This window comes from Ranitomeya imitator, chromosome 3 (genome assembly GCF_032444005.1).
Source record: "Ranitomeya imitator isolate aRanImi1 chromosome 3, aRanImi1.pri, whole genome shotgun sequence".
Taxonomy (NCBI): Eukaryota; Metazoa; Chordata; class Amphibia; order Anura; family Dendrobatidae; genus Ranitomeya; species Ranitomeya imitator.
In genome coordinates this window covers 96,117,190-96,137,831 of record NC_091284.1, presented here as the reverse complement: position 1 = coordinate 96,137,831, position 20,642 = coordinate 96,117,190, and the positions used below count along the sequence as shown (strand labels likewise).

The window sequence follows — 20,642 nt, the reverse complement described above, 5'->3', positions numbered from 1 at the left end:
GGGCTGAAAGTATATCCTGGTACACTTCAGAATTCATCCGGCTACTCTTGTCTGCTCTTATGTCATCAATAAACACAAGTGACCCAGTGCCATTGAAAGCCATGCATGCCCATGCCATCACGTTGCCTCCACCATGCTTTACAGAGGATGTGGTGTGCCTTGGATCATGTGCCGTTCCCTTTCTTCTCCAAACTTTTTTCTTCCCATCATTCTGGTACAGGTTGATCTTTGTCTCATCTGTCCATAGAATACTTTTCCAGAACTGAGCTGGCTTCTTGAGGTGTTTTTCTGCAAATTTAACTCTGGCCTGTCTATTTTTGGTATTGATGAATGGTTTGCATCTAGATGTGAACCCTTTGTATTTACTGTCATGGAGTCTTCTCTTTACTGTTGACTTAGAGACAGATACACCTACTTCACTGAGAGTGTTCTGGACTTCAGTTGATGTTGTGAACGGGTTCTTCTTCACCAAATTAAGTATGCGGCGATCATCCACCACTGTTGTCATCCGTGGACGCCCAGGCCTTTTTGAGTTCCCAAGCTCACCAGTCAATGCCTTTTTTCTCAGAATGTACCCAACTGTTGATTTTGCTACTCCAAGCATGTCTGCTATCTCTCTGATGGATTTTTTCTCTTTTTTCAGCCTCAGGATGTTCTGCTTCACCTCAATTGAGAGTTCCTTTGACCGCATGTTGTCTGCTCACAGCAACAGCTTCCAAATGCAAAACCACACACCTGGAATCCACCCCTGACCTTTTAACTACTTCATTGATTACAGGTTAACGAGGGAGACGCCTTCAGAGTTAATTGCAGCCCTTAGAGTCCATTGTCCAATTACTTTTGGTCCCTTGAAAAAGAGGACGCTATGCATTACAGAGCTATGATTCCTAAACCCTTTCTCCGATTTGGATGTGGAAACTATCATATTGCAGCTGGGAGTGTGCACTTTCAGCCCATATTATATATATAATTGTATTTCTGAACATGTTTTTGTAAACAGCTAAAATAACAAAACTTGTGTCACTGTCCAAATATTTCTGGCCCTAACTGTATATGTCAGCGAGACACACACACACACACACACACACACACACACACACACACACACACACACACACACACACACACACACACACACACACACACATATATATATTTCTTACAGCGCTAGACAGCTTTAAATTACCGGCTTTTGCTTTCTCCTTCCTAAAACCCGACATGATATGAGACATGGTTTACATACAGTAAACCATCTCATATCACCATTTTTTTTGCATATTCCACACTACTAATGTTAGTAGTGTCTATGCAAAATTTGGCCGTTCTAGCTAGTAAATTAAGGGGTTAAATGGTGGAAAAAAATTGGCGTGGGCTCCCGCACAATTTTCTCCGCCAGAGTAGTAAAGCCAGTGACTGAGGGCAGATATTAATAGCCTGGAGAGGGTCCATGGTTATTGGCCCCCCCCCCTGGCTAAAAACACCTGCCCCCAGCCACCCCAGAAAAGGCACATCTGGAAGATGCGCCTATTCTGGCACTTGGCCACTCTCTTCCCATTCCCGTGTAGCGGTGGGATATGGGGTAATGAAGGGTTAATGCCACCTTCATATGAGGACATCCAGCAGAGGGCGCCCTCTTATGATCTCGAGCCTGGGAGCTTTCTAGGAAAGTTCCCACGATCTAGGAACAGCCAGCAGAGGGCGCCTCACCGCAAATGAAGGTAAATATAGGTCAATGACCTACTTTACCTACATTCTCCGGGGTTTTGCAGACATGAGCAACGTTGCATTAGCAAAGCTCGTGGCTGCAAAATATTTTAACCCCTTCAGATGGATTTACATCGTTGGACTTTACAGATCTGCGGAAGGTAAGGATATTGTTGGTTTATTATGTTTTTTTTGTTACAGAACGAGGGTCTTCAGTGATTGGATTGGGCGTTCAATAAAATATTAAAACAACCTTTGTTTTTATTTAATTAAAATAATTTTTAATGTGTTTGTGTATTTTTTTAACCCATTACTAGTATTGGATTAATAATGAATAGGTGTCAGAATTGACGCCTCTCCATTATTAATTTGGCTTAATGTTACCTTACAATAGCAAGGTGGCATTAACCCTTCATTACCCCATATCCCACCGCTACACGGGAATGGGAAGAGAGTGGCAAAGTGCCAGAATAGGCGCATCTTCCAGATGTGCCTTTTCTGGGGTGGCTGGGGGCAGATGTTTTTAGCCGGTGGGGGCCAATAACCGTGGACCCTCTCCAGGCTATTAATATCTGCCCTCAGTCACTGGCTTTACTACTCTGGCGGAGAAAATTGTGCGGGAGCCCACGCCAATTTTTTACGCCATTTAACCCCTTAATTTACTAGCTAGAACAGCCAAATTTTGCATAGACACACTACTAACATTAGTAGTGTGGAATATGCAAAAAAATGGTGATATGAGATGGTTTACTGTATGTAAACCATGTCTCATATCATGTCGGGTTTAGGAAGGAGAAAGCAAATGCCGGTAATTGAATTACCGGCTTTCTGCTATATCGCGCTGGATGAAATATTAATATATATACATATGTGTCTACTGACATATATATATATATATATATATATATATATATATATATATATATATATATATATATATATATATATATATTTATTTACACATGGATCCCTTGTATAGCCGTATGTCGGTTTTGCAATCCTGCGATAAAAACACGCAGTACGGATGACATACGGATTACATACGGAGGATGCCATGCGCAAAATACGCTGACACACCCTGCCTACGGAGGAGCTACGGACCACTATTTTCGGGACTTTTCAGCGTATTACGGCCGTAATATAAGGACCGTATTTTGATACGCTGAGTGTGAATCCGGCCAAATACTGATGTAAAATACTGACCGTGTGAACGTGGCCTAAGCGTTGCTAACTGACACCCACTTGGACTTGGCAAAAGGTAACTCGCTAGGTTCCGAATACTTTGATTTCTAATGTCTCCGCAATGGAGAGGTGAAATTATTTAATAATTGATTTAATTCCGCTCTGCTGCCACTATTACATTGTGTGTCCAGTTTAACATGACACGAAGAAGACTGGGTTTCTTGTATCCGCGTTGACCACGCAACGATGGAAATGTTCATTAAAGCTTTATTGTGCCGACGCGTTTCGTGGCAGTCTGCCACTTTGTCAGGGCCAAAAGTTTTACAGTATCTCTTTACAGCAGTGGTTTTAAACAAAACCTTCATGGCGTCCCAATTACAAACAAACAGACATCTCTTCCTGTGAAAGCGCCCCCTCCAGTGTCAGGATATCATACAACTGTCACAATATCTTTATATCACAATATAATATACATATATTTTTATATAAAGATATGGTGACTGTTTTGTGACACCTCGACATTGGAGGGGGCGTTTTTACAGGAAGTGATGTTTGCTAGTGATGTCGTGAAGGTTTTGTATAAAACCTCAACTATTCCCAACAAGAGTAGAGATGAGATGATGGTAATGGGGAGCCCAAAGTGGTCTGGCTTGCCCAAAACTTGAGTTTGATTCTAGCTAACGATTATTACTTATTATTTTTTTTTTTATGTAGTGATCATTCGTGTGTATATATATAGAGAGAGAGAGAGAGAGAGAGATCTCTTTTGAATTGAAAACTGATAGTTTAGGTGGATAATGTGTTTCATCAGAGTTTAGAGATACTATAAGGCCGGCTTCACACTTGCGAGTTTTACGGACGTAAGAGCGCAGAAACTACGTCCGTAAAACTCGCAAAAAATACGGCACAATTATTCTCTATGCCCCTGCTCCTATATGCCGTATTTTACTGATCAGTATTATACGGCTTTCTACGGCCGTACAAAATCGCAGCATGCTGCGTTTGTCACCGTACTGCGCAAGAAATACGCCAATGAAAGTCTATGGAAGCGTGAAAAATACGGATTACACACGGACAAGCAGTGTGACTTGCGAGAAATACGCAGCGCTGTTAGAGAGAAAAGCCGGTAATTCAGTGCGGTGTACAGTAAAATCACACTGACAGCTTACAGTCCAATAGGTAGAATAAATGTGTACACATAGAATAGCTCCCAGGCTTTCTAGGAAAGTTCCCACGATCTATGAACATCCAGCAGAGGGCGCCTCACCGCAAATGAAGCTAAATATAGATCATTGTTCTATATTTAGCCTCATTCCCCGGGGTTTTGCAGCAAGGAGCAGCCTGCATTAGCGGAACTCCTTGCTGCAAAATGTTTTAACCCCTTCAGAAGGATTTACATCGTTGGACGTTACAGATCTGCGGAGGGTAAGTATATTGTTGGTTTATTATGTTTTTTTACTTACAGAACGAGGGTCTTCGGTGACTGGATTGGGCGTAGAATAAAATACTCCAACAACCATTGTTTTTATTTCATTAAAATAATTTTAAATAATTTTTGTGTTTTATTTAACCCTTTACTACAATTGGATTAATAATGGATAGGTGTCATAATTGACGCCTCTCCATTATTAATCTGGCTTAATGTCACCTTACAATAGCAAGGTGGCATTAACCCTTCATTACCCCATATCCCACCGCTACACAGGAATGGGAAGAGAGTGGCCAAGTGCCAGAATAGGCGCATCTTCCAGATGTGCCTTTTCTGGGGTGGCTGGGGGCAGATATTTTTAGCCGGGGGGGGGCAATAACCGTGGACCCTCTCCAGGCTATTAATATCTACCCTCAGTCACTGGCTTTACTACTCTGGCGGAGAAAATTGCGCGGGAGCCCACGCCAATTTTTTCCGCCATTTAACCCTTTATTTTAAGAGCTAGAACGGCCAAATTTTGCAGATACACACTACTGACATTAGTAGTGTGGAATCTGCAAAAAAAATGGAGAGAAGACATGGTTTACTGTATGTAAACCATGTCTCAAATCATGTCGGGTTTTAGGAAGGAGAAAGAAAAAGCCGGTAATTGAATTACCGGCTTTCAAGCTGTATAGCGCTGGAATAAATATTAATATATACATATATGTGTCTACTGATATATATATATATATATGTACATACAGTGGGGCAAAAAAGTATTTAGTCAGTCAGCAATAGTGCAAGTTCCACCACTTAAAAAGATGAGAGGCGTCTGTAATTTACATCATAGGTAATATGCAAATAAAATGTTAAAAAAACAGTCAATGTGATTTTCTGGATTTTTTTTTCTCAGTTTGTCTCCCATAGTTGAGGTCTACCTATGATGTAAATTACAGACGCCTCTCATCTTTTTAAGTGGTGGAACTTGCACTATTGCTGACTGACTAAATACTTTTTTGCCCCACTGTATATATACAGTATATATATATATTTTTTTCTTTTTGGGACACATGGATCACTTCTATAGCCGTATGTCGGTTTTGCAAGCCTGCGAGAAAACCACGCAGTACGGCTGCCATACGGATTACATACGGAGGATGCCATGCGCAAAAAACGCTGACACACCCTGCCTACGGAGGAGCTACGGGCCACTATTTTCGGGACTTTTCAGCGTATTACGGCCGTAATATACGGACCGTATTTTCATACGCTGAGTGTGAAGCCGGCCTAAGACTTTTGGCCCTGAGGAAGTGGCAGATTGCCACAAAACACGTCGGCACAATAAAGCTTTTAAGAACATTTCCATCATTGTGTGGTCAGCGCGGATACAAGAAACCCCGTCTTCTCCTTCCTTTGTGACATTGGTATCCACGGGAGTCTGCAGCAACCACTGTTTCTTCTCATATTCTGCAAGGGGTTGTGACCTTTCACAACCTGTAAAGGTGAGTACACCTACCTCGTATTGTCATCCAAATGATCACTTTTATCGCTCTATGTGCGCTCTTTCCTTAATTTCAGTTTATGAGAAATTTGAGGACTGTTCAGAAACAGTCATTATAAATGAACAGCACAGTAAGCCACAGTCTGATGTATGGCCGTGGTGGCCGGAGAGCACTCGTTCTGCGGAGCAGTGTTTGTCATACAAGAAGCATGTTGGCCGCTCACTTACCGCCCCGACAGTCTGATTCATTCTTTATTGCTTTGTTCAGGGTGAATAATTGTGGGACATGACATGGGTGGGAGTGGCTGTTTCCAGCCTATACTTACTGCTGCCATTGCTGCAGGAATTCATCTGTAACACAAGAGGAATGGGAGCTCAAAACTATTACAATGTCTATTTTTCTCTTTCCAAGAAATCTCTATACTACATTTGTATTTGTTGTATTTCCGGGTGTTTGACGTTCGCCCTGTTCCACATGTCCAGTGTTCAGGTTGTGGTGTAGTGCAGCGTGATGTTCTTCAGCCCGAAGGCTATATTCACACCGCATAAAGCAATGCAAGCTCAATAAGTAATAGATTAGTTAAAAGCTGATGAAACCCAGATGGGAAAGTAGAAAGTACATCTTCTATTGTTCACTGATCCCCATAGACTTAAGTGGCCAAGTCTGGTCTGCAAAATGGATGAGAATAGGGCAGGCTCTGAGTCTTGCGGACTTGAGACGCCAGGGTCTGCTTTTAAAAAGGATTGGTGTAAGGATCAATGAAACTCTACGCGTATGTGCACATTACATCTTTCAGGTGGATTCTGTTACAAAAACTGCCTGGAAAAAAGAAACAAAAGACTGAACATATGAATGTGTTAAAGCCAATAGCTGTTCATATGTTCATTTTGTTTTTTTTTTATATTAACTAAAGCTGCTAAGTGGTTAAAAGAAGTGAGCTGACCCCTGTCCCCCTCGATAGACACTCTGTATTTTATGGTAGAGATCAATAGGCTCAAAGGACGCACTGCATCTCTTTAGCCTTTTTTTTTTATCGGACCACATACTGTTTAATTGACCTAATTTATGAAAGCGTTTATGTCCGAATTCTGGCGTAAATCGATTTTGTAAAGTCCAAAATTTTTGCACAATGCAACTTTTGGTGTTTCCTTGGGGGGCAGGCGGATCTCTTGGCCAAAAATATTCTTTCAATTAAAAACCTCTTGTTCCATATCAATTGATTTGGTTACAGTTTCCTTAAGTTTTTCTACCAGCTATCCTCTGTCCAGAGACAACACTGTTACCGCCTGCGCTATTTTGGGCTGTACACTGCGTGATCTCCCTGGTCTTTTTTGGACATTTACCTTATGACCCTGTAAATGCCTAATTAAAAGGGAGAAAATAACGAGATTAGTGACAATTCTCAGAGTTCAGCATTAGGTGCTTGTCTATAAGATTAATTATATAGCCCCCTCTAGTGGACAAATGTATGTATTGAAATTGTCCACCACTTGAGGGTACAACTACAGGATGGATGAATGACCCTATGTAGCTTCCTGCATTGTTTCTTCATTAGAGAATCTGGAAGAATGATGGAAATGCAGTAATTGGTGCTAGTAATATTCGGGCACTAAAGCACTTGGCATCTTAAGCTAAGATTACACAGGTGACAACTTCTCACAGTAGTAACCTATTCTTACATTAATGGTAACATCCGGATGACTGAGTGTAGCGTGGTCCTCAGTACAAGGAGATTTCTTATCAGTTTCCTTTCTGTCGCACAGCTGCTTTCTGTGGAGGCTACTTGTCTTTGGCAGAGATGGTTGTCCTCTCCTGGAAAATGGCATTGTCTTTAAATACCTATTCTTCATTGTGTACCACAAAGCATAGAAGCCAATGGCTGATCCTCGTATTTCTGTGCTTCACTGGTGATGAACGTCAATCCTTTAATTGCTCAATCATTTTCACAACATGGGAGGGGAAGGTGTGGAAGAGTGTGTACTACTTTTAGTAAACTTATATATTTTATAGCCATAAGAAATCCTTGTGACACGTGCTGCTTCATGTGCCAGTTTTATTTTTATCCTAGGCACATGATGTGCGCACCAATGAAGTGGTGGCCATCAAGAAAATGTCCTACAGTGGGAAACAGTCGAATGAGGTAAGTAGAAGTTCAAGCTACAATCGGCTTATCCGGTCATTCTCTACCTCCGTAGTGTCCACCAATAAGGGTTAATTCCCCAGCACATTCAAATAATGGCACTTCTCATTTTGGATATGCTATCACTTTATGATCAAGTGAGGCTTGACCTCTGGGACCTACATCCCTGAAAATGAAGAGGTCACATCTTTAACGGCGTATTTGGGCTAGACTCTCTTCCGATATCTCTAGCGGTGACGTCACCAGTTCTGCTTTCCTCTTTCATAGTCTTTTAGGGTATGTGCCCACGTTGCGGATTCCATTGAGGAGTTTTCCTCGCGGATTCAGAAAACGCCCTGCGTTTTACCTGCGGATTTTGTGCAGATTTCACCTGCATTTTTACACCTGCAGATTCCTATAAAGGAATAGGTGTAAAACGCTGCGGAATCCGCGCGAAGAATTGACATGCTGCGGAAAATAAACCGCAGCGTTTCCGCTCTGAATTTTCCGCAGCATGTGCACTGCGGATTTGGTTTTCCATAGGTTTACATGGTACTGTACAACGCATGGAAAACTTCGGCGATTTTGCAGCATCAAATCCGCAACGTGTGCACATAGCCTTAAAGGACATGTAAGTAGGACAGGTGTATGATGCTGGCTGCTCACGCACACGACCCTGCAATTATTGGAAGATGTGGCATCACAAGACCCACTTTCCTTTGGGTTAACCACTGTTTATTTTTCTAGCTGTCAAACTTTTTTCTTTCAAGCAGAAGAGGCTTCTGCACCTGCGCATTTTCTCTGTTTTTTGTAAACCTTAAGTGTCTTAACAACATTTTTTGTTTGTTTTGGGGTTGTTTTGTAATTTTTTAAGCTTTTCTAGTAACATCTTTTCCTGATCCACGTTTTTCAGTGTATTTTTGAAGCAAAAATGGTGTCTCAGACCCCTGTGCCTTTTTAGCCTTCTCTTTGCTTCGATTGTAAAGTATTGAGCCTCTTTCCTGGGGAAAAAGCCAGAGGAATGGACATTTCCCTTATTTTTAAACTCTTGACATATTTTGAAGTGTTTAGAAGACAATCAAGAGCCTGAACATAAAGCTTTTTCCAATACAAATTAATAGGATTAATCTTTTGATTTTCTCGCTTGCGTCATATTTTTCATTTTTTAGCAGACTCGCTGAAAAAATGGCAGAAAAAGGCGCTGGTGAATGTGTCCTTATTCCACACTGTCTGTTTTACAGTTGTGTTTTTTCCTGCACAGCAGCACCCAGGCCATCTGCTGTGCAGAGAACTCCTGCTGTCCCGCGTTGACTTGGAAATGCAGCAGATCTGAATTAATTCTTTAGGGCTGTGATGTCTGTGTATCTATATAAAAGAGGGTTATGTCACTAGATACCACAGCCGTATTACACAGCATTGCAGCAGATGGAGAATACAGTGCCTCATTGGGCCGCCATACTGTACTTATGGTGTGCTTGTGTGTCCATAAAATGGAGCTGTAGAAACGCTGTAAGCAGACTACAGTCTACGCACGTGTCCATTTCCTATTTAGAATTTTTGGAAAGTAATTTGGACCTAAGCCTGAGATGTTGGATGTGACCCCCGGTGTAACTAGTGACGCAGCCTATGCGGTTACAGTCTTTGCTTCATGTATTTTCCACTTCTGCCTTGTATGGAAGGTGCACGTTCTTCCCCCCTTTTAATAAGTTACTTTCGACACGTCTTCATCTGGTTAAATAAGTGCCCCCCTGCCCTCTACAGCAAATGACTGAACAGGTAATAATGGAAATATACTTTTTCGGTAACGTCTCATTATAACTTCTCACATGTTACCTTAAGTAGTTGGAGAAAGACCCCCTTCCCCAGACCAGTCATTCATTATAAGGGCACATAACTTTTTTTCTTTCCCTCTCCTACAGAAATGGCAGGATATCGTGAAAGAAGTGAAATTTCTTCAAAGGATAAAACATCCGAACAGTATAGAATATAAAGGCTGCTATCTGAGGGAGCACACGGCATGGGTGAGGAGCCTTTCATCCCAGTGTTGCTTGCTTTTTTCATGTCTTCTTCCTTTTTGTTGTTCATGAATACATTCTGTCTTTTATATTCTGTCTTTTATATTAGTCAATGAACCTCTGCCCTTATTAATGTGGGAAGTGTTAACTATTGGTAATGGACGGATTAGTCCTGCAGTGTTCACCATGTTTTGTTTTTTTTTATCTACAGTGCACAATGTGTTACATTTAATATTTATTGTTGAATTTGTCATTGAATTTTGGTGTATGTCACCTTGTGTATTTTAAGGAAAGTATTTCAGGCACTCTGCAAGTTGACTTGTGCATAATCTTCTCATCCACTTAGCTGGCACTGGATCAATCGTAAAACATCTGAAAATCTGCACCCAATTCAGACAGTGTGTATTCACTCAAAATATTAAAGGGGTTACCGCTCCCAGACACCCCCCTATCATTGGCCCCAGAGTAGAGCAGAAATTAAAAAAATAAAAAATAAAAAAAATCTACAGTTCCCTGTTAAATGGGCTCCGCTTTCAACCGTGCATCCCATAATTATCACTTGACCCCTGCAGCCAGTCAGTTTTTGCTGATGGCCTGCAGCTCTTGAATTTGTCCTAGAAGAAGGTAGACCATGCATATAATTTTTAACCATTTCAGCAGGCAAGAGGGCCATGAATGATTGCTCACAGGGCAGCGAAAAGGTTCACAGACAGCTGCCCTCCCAGCTGTTGCCCACGTCTTGTATCTTTATATGGCACTGTTAATTTTTGCCTTTCCAATCTGATGCAGCGCAGCATGGTATTTGTGCTTCTTTCATATCTGTTTCAGAAGAAAATGCAACATTTCTGTGCAGTTAAGTGATGTGTACTGATTTTATGTTTCCTCTCCAGCTGGTTATGGAATATTGTTTAGGATCTGCATCAGACTTATTAGAAGGTAATTCTTCATGGTTTGTATAGTTTTTATTTAAAGGAGTAGTACACTTTCCTAAAGCGGTTGTCAGACATTAGGCTTTACTTTGTGACTGCGGACTTGTGAATCCCACATTGAGTACCCTGTAAAAACTGAGTCCCAGACGCCGGGCATAGTGGTCTCATGGATGCAAGTATGTGATTTGCATTCATGCATTCTCGTGCCAACTAGATGTCTGCAGCCGTGCTCAATTCAAGTGTGTTACTGGAGGCCAGACACATCTAGTCAGAATATGGCCGAAAGTATGAAAATTGCAAACTTGTAGTCACAGGATGGACCAGCGCCGGGACCATAGAAACTTCTGGGTTCGCATAGAGCGACTTCCGACTTGCATCCCACGCTATAGTCCCACCCTGACTCCCGCCTATCTACACCCATTTCAGCAGAGCGGATTCAAACTTGCAGCAAAACGCCATAGTTTTGTGCAACTCCCAGTGGTGCCAACATTTAGAAAATTTTCAAAGCCGCAATATATGCCAGAATTCTGGTGAAATTGCTTTGAATCGGAACCAAGGGGGAAAACAAACCTAAAATAAATGCCTCGGGGCCCTGACCACTTGGGACTAGTTAGGCTGGTAAATGCTATAAGGCTAGGTTCACATTGTGTTAGTGCAGTCCGTTTAGCGCATACGCTAACGGACTGCGTTAACGCAATGTCCAAAAAGGGATCGCGCTAGCGCAGATGTCCGATCTGCGCTAGCGAGAACGGACCCAAAAACGCTGCAGACAGTGTTCGAGGTCTGTCACAAAATAACGGAGCATCGCTAACGCATGCCAAAAAAGGCATGCGTTAGGATGCGTTACATATATTGCGGACAATGGGTGCGCTAATGGATCTGTTACATTACGTTAGTGGCGCTATGTACCGGATTCCGTTAGCGGATACCCACTAACGCAATGTGAACCTAGCCTAACTGCTCCCAGCTCCTTTCACATGATGTATTGGCACCACTGCATCCCTAGCAGAATCACTATTAGGGTATGTGCACATTCTGCGGATTTTGCTGTGGATTCGCAGCAGTTTTCCATGCATTTACAGTACCATGTAAACCTATGGAAAACAGAATCCGCAGTGCACATGCTGCGGGAAAAAAACGCGCGGAAACATAGCGTTGTTTATTCCACAGCATGTCAATTCTTTGTGCGGATTCCGCAGCGGTTTACACCTGCTCCATAATAGGAATCTGCAGGTGTAAAACTGCAGGTGAAATCCGCACAAAAACCGCAAAAAAGTTGTAAATCCGCGGTAATTCCGCAGTGCGGATTTTCCAAAATCGGTCCGGAAAAATCTGCAGAGTAATCCGCCGTATGTGCACATAGCCTAACATTCTTCAGCTTGACATTGTCTACGCAAGTGACACTTATTTATTTTTTTCTCTTGTTATTCAGTACACAAAAAGCCATTGCAAGAAAATGAAATTGCGGCAATCACACACGGGGCACTGCAGGGATTAGCTTATTTGCATTCTCATAATTTAATCCATAGGTGAGTAGATAATTGATACCTTTTTATATTAACATTGGCAGAAGTAATTACAGTTTCCATAATTTAAAAGCTAATTTTCCCACTTGCTCCCCAAATTGTGTATTTCATTCTTTAGCATTGTGTATATACTATGCTTAGTGCTCCACAGCACAGAAATTCCTTAAGTAACGGTCTGTAGAGCTTAGAAGGATGCCTTGAAGAAGAAGATGGCGCTAAAGCTTGAGGCTGCTCTGCGGAGACACCCTTGGGGCAGCATTTCTTCTTCTAATTTTTGTAAGATAACTAGATGAATTCACCAAATGCTTCATTATGCCCACATAACTGCCTACAACTACCACTATGTAAGTAGAATACGATAAAGGACATAGTAAATGGGCCCCATCCCTAATTTAAGATTGAAAAACTACAGCACATTTTTATTAGAGAACCTGACCCGGTCCACAGGCAACATGAATCAGACACTGGCTGCATGATCTCGGCCAGGTAGGTTTTACTCTGAAATGCTGCAGTGTTTAAAAAAAAACAAAAAACAAAAACATACTTTTTAAACTGCCAAGGAGACTAGTCGAACTGATGGGTCCCTGGTGGCTTCTCTCCACCTGCTGCCAGTGAGGTCTCTGCCTAAACTTGTGTATAGCGAGAGACCTTTCACTCCAATACGGCGACCAGGGAGAAGCCACCGGGACCCATCTGTTAGACTAGTCTCCTTGGCCACTTAAAAAGTATGTTTTTCTCTGAAATGCTGCAGCGTTTTAGAGTCAAATATACTGGCTGAGATCAAGCATCCGTCCCTGATGACGCCAAGTGCATTTCCTTACACAGCCGGGAGGCCAGGAACGCCATTCTAAAGCAAAAATAATAAAAACAAACAATGAAGAAACCACAGTTCTGTCTCGTGATTAGGATGTCCCTGAGGTCAGACCCCTAAAATAAAGTGAATGCATATCTTAACTACATTGTTTCACAAGATGATGTTACTTTTAGGCATAATTGCAATATAAACAGACCAAAGACACTCTGGACTCCGAGTACCTGCCATCAATCTGGGGGCTACCTGTTCTACATAATAAAACAGTTGGAGACCACATATTAGTGATTTTAGTAAATAGAACCCAGTACCAAAACCTTGCAAAAGTAGCCCTAATGTCCCCCAAAAGTGTCCAATCTACAAGGTAGTGGAATAGCAGTATACAGCGCAGTATCCCACAACCAGTCGCTGTCCCAGTGAAAAAGTGAGATCTCGCTTCTTCCACCAATCCAGCATTACCATGGATTCACTCTGTCACTGAATGGGAATCTCATTACAGCAGTTACAATTTGGTGGCAACTCAGTCCGGGTCAGTACCGAGTTAATAGAAAGAGCGAGATCTTGCTTTTTCATTGCAACAGGCGCTCTGCTTGCCAGGATCCCACAACCCGCATATTTGTGCTCAGGTTTGCTAGAATGTCAAACCCTCTTGGGAAATTAGGGCTTCTTCAGTGACACGTTGTTACTGGATTATATTAGCAAAATCACCCAATCTGCCGCAGCCCATTGTTCTTATTAAATACAAAGGGCAGTCCCCAGATTGGTGCCAGGTTCTCCTTAAGGACCCCTATACACATTAGAGATCCATCTCCTGTTTGGTGGCACTCTGCCTCTTCACTCCCCTCAACAATCTGCTGGAATTTCACCGTCCGATCCTTTAGTTTAGGGCAGAGATGAGCTCCAGCGAGTGGAGTCACAGAAGACAGAATCACTCGTCTGGCAGCTAAAATATGAGGGTCTTTAGTTGCTTATAATCAGGAAATGTTTTATGATGTGTGTATATATAAGTATAAATCCATTGTGCGGTGGGCTTTGTGTAGAGCTGCTCCTCTGGGCAGATCCTGATACATGGTGACCAGGCATGACCTCCACATCACTTTTATTAATGGTAGCAATGACTACTGTCTCACCTTTGTAACATTGTGTTTTCCATAGAGATATAAAGGCAGGTAACATCCTTCTCACAGAGCCGGGCCAGGTGAAACTTGCTGACTTTGGGTCTGCATCTATAGCCTCTCCTGCCAATTCATTTGTGGGGACTCCATATTGGTAAGTGATAGATGAAGATAGATGAAGATTGTCATAGCTTTGTTCTACTAAAATGCAGCACACTTTTGATTTATATATATATATATATCCAGAAATCCGTGTTGCTATGGAAACGGTAAGGTTAGAATCCCAATTATCTTGATATTTCTGGGCTGTCTGTTAGCCATACGCCTTATTTTACGCCTATATGCCAGTGTATTAGAATTAGACGCTATATGTTTTAGCTTGTTTACTTGACGATATAATCTTTAAGGGCAATTTTTTTAAGGTTATCCACAGGGTCTGTGATAAGTTTCTGATGGCTTGTTCCCCAGCGGTGGGCTCCACATCCGTCTCTAGTACGGGACCCCGTCGTGCTACCACTGTGACAAAACTAACTGAAGACGTGCAGCTCTCTATTCACTTCTATGGGAGTTCCCAATATCGCCAAGCACGAAGACTGTAACCTTATGTTTGCTTTCTATTTTAGGATGGCCCCTGAAGTAATCTTAGCCATGGATGAAGGACAGTATGATGGGAAAGTGGATGTTTGGTCTCTTGGGATCACTTGTATTGAATTAGGTAAATTCTGATTGTAGTCTGCCAAATGCATCTATTAGTGGGGGGAGGGAGTCATATTTGGGAATATTGTAAAAGGGTGTGTGTGCAGGCCTACATTCCTGCCATGACATCGCACATGAAGAGACCCCACTGCATGCTGCACCCCCCAGCCTGTACTGGGCACATAGGATAGCACCGCGCATCATAATGGGCATTGAGCGATTGGCCTAGAAGTCATGCTGTGCGGAGTCAAGTAGCGTGCCACAAGGGGCAGGAGAGTTTACCTGCACAACCTTATTATGTCTGTTCCAAAACCTGTGTGTACGCAGCCAGAAAAGCATTTTCTGTAATGGATTCTTGGAAAAATTCTTAAGTTTTTCACCTCCCAAAAAAAACCTGTGAACATAAGCTTAGATTACCGTCGCTGATGGGTCTTTGTGTTTTAGTTGGAAAGAGGGAATAAGCAGCTGCCAGACACCTTCATTGCCGCTCATCTCTGTTGGAAATGAAATCTGTTCATAGACGTAACATTTCTCTGCACATTTTGTCCTTAGGTTGTCCTGTAGTTCTCGTTTTGTCATAAGAATGATCACATGCCATGACAGGGTTAGTCTGACACTTGACCTTTCTTGTACTCTGTTAAAGGGAAATAAAATAAAGTCTTTGATTAAAATGCAAGGAAGATTGGTAATGGGGTTTGGGGGATTGATCAGATGATGTTTGTTCTTCACAGCTGAAAGGAAACCCCCTTTGTTTAACATGAATGCAATGAGTGCCTTATACCACATAGCGCAGAATGAGTCTCCCACACTTCAGTCTAGTGAATGGTGAGTATTCCACATGACCGTCATAACATTCCTCTCTCATCAGTGCCATTGTTTGCTTAACAATTGATCACAATTGCTTTCATTTATGTTTGTTTCATGGTCGCAATCCTTTAAAACAAAAAAAAAAAAAATATCATTGGTCATATATTACAAATAGACTTGTAATGAGAAATTGGACTCTGAATACATGATGCAAACTTGCAGTGTAATCTTTAGGTTTTTGAAAGAAAAAAAACAACAAAAAAATGTATTTCTTCAAGAAACCTTTCATGTCATTTTTAGCATCTAAACTGTCCCCAGTGCGTTGTTAGTGATGCAATGTGCATCACGAACACTTTTTTTCATTAAAAATGGAGCTGTAGTCTTGTGCAAAAAGCACTGTATATAGTTTGATTGTCATACCTGCTCATTTAGTCATGGCTGTGTGCTTAATTTCTTTCAGTCAAAGTTGTTGCCGCCGACGCAATTTGAATGATGTTCCCAGGCTTGTGCCGACATCACTAAAATACGCTTTGAAAAATCCTGCACTTGTGCAGTGTATCGTGGAGCCACGCTTGTGCAGTGTCGATCAGGGAGCTGCGCATGCTCCGTGACGAGCGGCTCAGGCCGCACACAGTTAGTGAAGCTGGGTACTACACACAGCTTCTGTGCGTGCGCCAGGGAGCTGATCGTCACGGTGCTTTCGCGGGGAGCCACTGACTAAATGAGCAGGTACGATCTAGATAACTATACACTGTGTACAGAATTATTAGGCAAGTTGTGTTTTGATCACATGATACTTTTTATACATGTTGTCCTACTCAAGTCTGTTCAGGCTTGAGAGCCAACTATCCGTTAAGTAAATCAGGTGATGTGCATCTCTGTAATGAGGAGGAGTGTTGTCTAATGACATCATAACCCTATATAAGGTGTGCTTAATTATTAGGCAACTTCCTTTCCTTTGGCAAAATGGGTCAGAAGAGAGATTTGATGGGCTCTGAAAAGTCCAAAATTGTGAGATGTCTTGCAGAGAGATGCAGCAGTCTTGAAATTGCCAAACTTTTGAAGCGTGATCACCGAACAGTTTCATGGCAAATAGCCAACAGGGTCGCAAGAAGCGTGTTTGGCAAAAAAGGCGCAAAATAACTGTCCATGAATTGAGGAAAATTAAGCGTGAAGCTGCCTAGATGCCATTTGCCACCAGTTTTGCCATATTTCAGAGCTGCAACGTTACTGGAGTAACAAAGCACAAGGTGTGCGATACTCAGGGACATGGCCAAGGTAAGGAAGGCTGAAAAATGATCACCTTTGAACAAGAAACATAAGATAAAACGTCAAGGCTGGGCCAAGAAATATCTTAAGACTGACTTTTCAGCAAGGTGGAGGTGGGGTACTGGTATGGGCTGGTATCATCAAAGATTAACTTGTGGGACCTTTTCGGGTTGAGGATGGAGTGAAGCTCAACTCCCAGACCTACTGCCAGTTTCTGGAAGACTTCATCAAGCAGTGGTACAGGAAGAAGTTGGTATCATTCAAGAAAAACATGATTTTCATGCAGGACAATTCTCCATCACATGCCTCCAACTACTCCACAGTGTGGCTGGCCAGTAAAGGTCTCAAAGAAGAAAAAATAATGACATGGCCCCCTTGTTCACCTGATCTGAACCCCATAGAGAACATGTGGTCCCTCATAAAATGTGAGATCTACAGGGAGGGAAAACAGTCCACCTCTCGGACCAGTGTCTGGAGGCTGTGGTGGCTGCTGCACGCAATGTTCATCGTAAACAGATCAAGCCACTGACAGAATCTATGGATGGAAGGCTGTTGAGTGTCATCATAAAGAAAGGTGGCTATATTGGTCACTAATCTTTGGGGTTTTGTTTTTGCATGTGAGAAATGTTTATTTCTAAATTTTGTGCAGTTATATTGGTTTACCTGGTGAAAATAAACAAATGAGATGGGAATATATTTGGTTTTTATTAAGTTGCCTAATAATTCTGCACAGTAATAGTTACCTGCACAAACAGATATCCTCCTAAGATAGCCAAATCTTAAAAAAAAAAAAACCACAACTGCCAAAAATATGAAGCTTTGATATTTGAGTCTTTTGGATTGATTGAGAACATAGTTGTTGATCAATAATAAAAATAATCCTCTAAAATACAACTTGCCTAATAATTCTGCACACCGTGTATAACATACTTTTTGCACAAGATTACAGTGACCTTTTTAATGAAAAATGATCCCAACTATATAACAATGTGACACAGTAGTAAATGTATACATACAGTCAGTTCAGATTTGAACAAGAGCCCTATCTTATCAGAGTCGGAGGTATACACAAATCATACCCACTGTATAGGAAAAGCTCGATTTGCTCATACATAATGGAGCTATGGGGACACTCTATTGGCCTTATTCGGTTAAACGGGTGTGATCTATGGGATACATTCATTAGGTATAGTTTGGGTTTTGGTTTTTTTTCTCAATATTTTTCTATCCAACACTGCACAGATTAGTACATTAAAAATCATTTTTAAATATCCTTTTTAAAGGGTCTTCCTATTATGCAGAGATGGGAATACCGACATATAATGGGACGCAAGTGCTGGCCGCATTTGCTAGTTCCAGAACTCCTGTGGAAGTGACTGTAATCCCCCCCCCACCCCCCGGAGCTTTTTTCGTTTTTGCGGTTTCATTTTTTGCTCCCCTCTTTCCCAGAGCAATAATTTTTTTTTAATTTTTCCGTCAATATGGCCATGTGAGGGCTTATTTTTGGGGGGACAAGTTGTACTTTTGAACGAGACCATTGGTTCTACCATGACGTGTACTAGAATATGGGGAAAAAAATTCAAAGTGCTGAGAAATTGCAAAAAAAGTGCAATCCCACACTTGTCTTTTGTTCGGCTTTTTTGCTAGGTTCCCTAAATGCTAGAACTGACATGCCATTATGATTCCTCAGGTCATTACAAGTTCATAGACACCTAACATGTCTAGGTTCTTTTTTATATAAGTGGTAAAAAAAAATTCCAAACTTTGCTAAAAAAAAAAAAAAGAAAAAAAAAAAAAGTGCAATTTTCCGAGACCCGTAGCGTCTCCATTTTTCGTGATCTCTGGTTGGATGAGGGCTTATTTTTTGAGTGCCGAGCTGACGTTTTTAACTATACCATTTTGGTGCAGATACGTTCTTTTGATCGCCTGTTATTGCATTTTAATGCAATGTCACCTCGACCAAAAAAAGTAATTCTGGCGTTTTGGATTTTTTTTCTCGCTACGCCATTTAGCGATCAGTTTAATTCTTTTTATTTTTTTATTTTTTTTGCGATTCTGAACACGGCAATACGAAATATATGTAAATTTGATTTTTTTTTATTTATTTCATTTTGAATGAGGCGAAAGGGAGTGATTTGAACTTTTATATTTTTTTAATTTTTTTCATATTTTTAAAAACCTTTTATTTCAATACTTTTGCCATGCTTCAATAGCCTCCATGGTGGCGCTCATAGCAAACTGGCATCAACATCGATAGAGGTCTGCAGGAGACCTCTGATTGTATGCCGACGCATCGCTGACCCTCGATCACATGACGGGGGTCAACTGTGCGTGCATTTCTGTCCGGAAGCCCATGTTAAATGCTGCTGTCAGGGTTTGACAGCGGCTTTTAACTAGTTAATAGGCGCGAGCGGATCACGATTCCGCCCACGCCTATAGTGGGCACATGTCATCTGTTCAAAACAGCTGACATGTCACAGCTTTGATGCGGGCTCCCCACTGGAGCCCGCATCAAAGCGGGGGTTCTGCCATCGGACGTACTATTCCGTCCGATGGCAGAAAGGGGTTAATTATGGAAAGAGCGACAGCTAATAGACGGCTATTTGCGTCTCAGCTAGACATGGCTGAGATGAGATTACCTATTTGTAAATCTGCAGCAAAAAAATGTGCACCTCCCAGTGGTCTTGGCTGTGACTGATCACATTGGCAGGTCATTAAACATAGGAGAGCTTCTTTAAATGTTTCACTAGCACTCTGCAAATACAGCCGTGTAAATTCCAAGTCCTCGGCTATAAACTGCCCAGTTCATTCCTGGAATCTGTCAGGAACCAATATTAGGCTGAACATATGATAGCTTCTATGCAACCTCAGTGTAAGAACATGTGTGGCATTTTATTTTTCTTGGTCCTGACAGTGGCCACCACCTAGTAACTAATGCTCAGTAAAAGTCTCCACTGAACTATATGATGCATGTGCTGCCAGCAGACTATCCTTTTCCCGGAACTGTCATGATGTCAGAAGAATGTCATCTTAAAATTGTTTTGTATACAGTTCTGTGCAAAAGCTTTAGGCAGGTGTGGGGAAATAATGCTACCAAGTAAGAATAGTGTTAAGTTTATCAATTAACATGAATATACATTAGAGAAATCTAAATCCAATCAGTCTTTGATGTGACCACCCTCTGTTTTCAAAACAGCACAAATTCTTCAAAGTACATTTTACACGCAGTTTTTGTAGGATTTTGCCAAGGAGGATGTTCCAAACATCTTGGAGAACTGACCATCGATCATCTGTGGTTATAGGCTTGCTCAAATCCTTCTGTCACTTCATGTAATCCCAGACAGATTCGATGATCAAATCACCATATCCTCACTTTAAGGACTTCTAGTTCTTCATTACGCTGAAGATGGGTAATGACCTTGGCTGTATGTTTGTAGTCGTTCTCCTATGATTCCTGACGCAGAATAAATTTGAAGCCAGTTAGATTCCTGATGGAATTTCATGATGGGTAAGTATCTGCCTGTGTTTCTCTGCATTGTGAACACCATTGATCTCC

General features: G+C 41.6%; 1 protein-coding gene across 1 annotated transcript in view; it reads left to right on the top strand.

Moving 5' to 3' along the window:
* The window catches only part of TAOK1 (TAO kinase 1), a 109,985-nt gene that overhangs the window by 60,918 nt on the left and 28,425 nt on the right, over window positions 1–20,642 (top strand). The window contains exons 4-10 of the mRNA XM_069761184.1: window positions 7,868–7,939; window positions 9,838–9,939; window positions 10,824–10,869; window positions 12,295–12,391; window positions 14,355–14,468; window positions 14,938–15,029; window positions 15,742–15,835. Of these exons, the coding sequence (XP_069617285.1) occupies window positions 7,868–7,939; window positions 9,838–9,939; window positions 10,824–10,869; window positions 12,295–12,391; window positions 14,355–14,468; window positions 14,938–15,029; window positions 15,742–15,835 (617 nt within the window). The remainder of the gene's footprint in view (window positions 1–7,867; window positions 7,940–9,837; window positions 9,940–10,823; window positions 10,870–12,294; window positions 12,392–14,354; window positions 14,469–14,937; window positions 15,030–15,741; window positions 15,836–20,642) is intronic.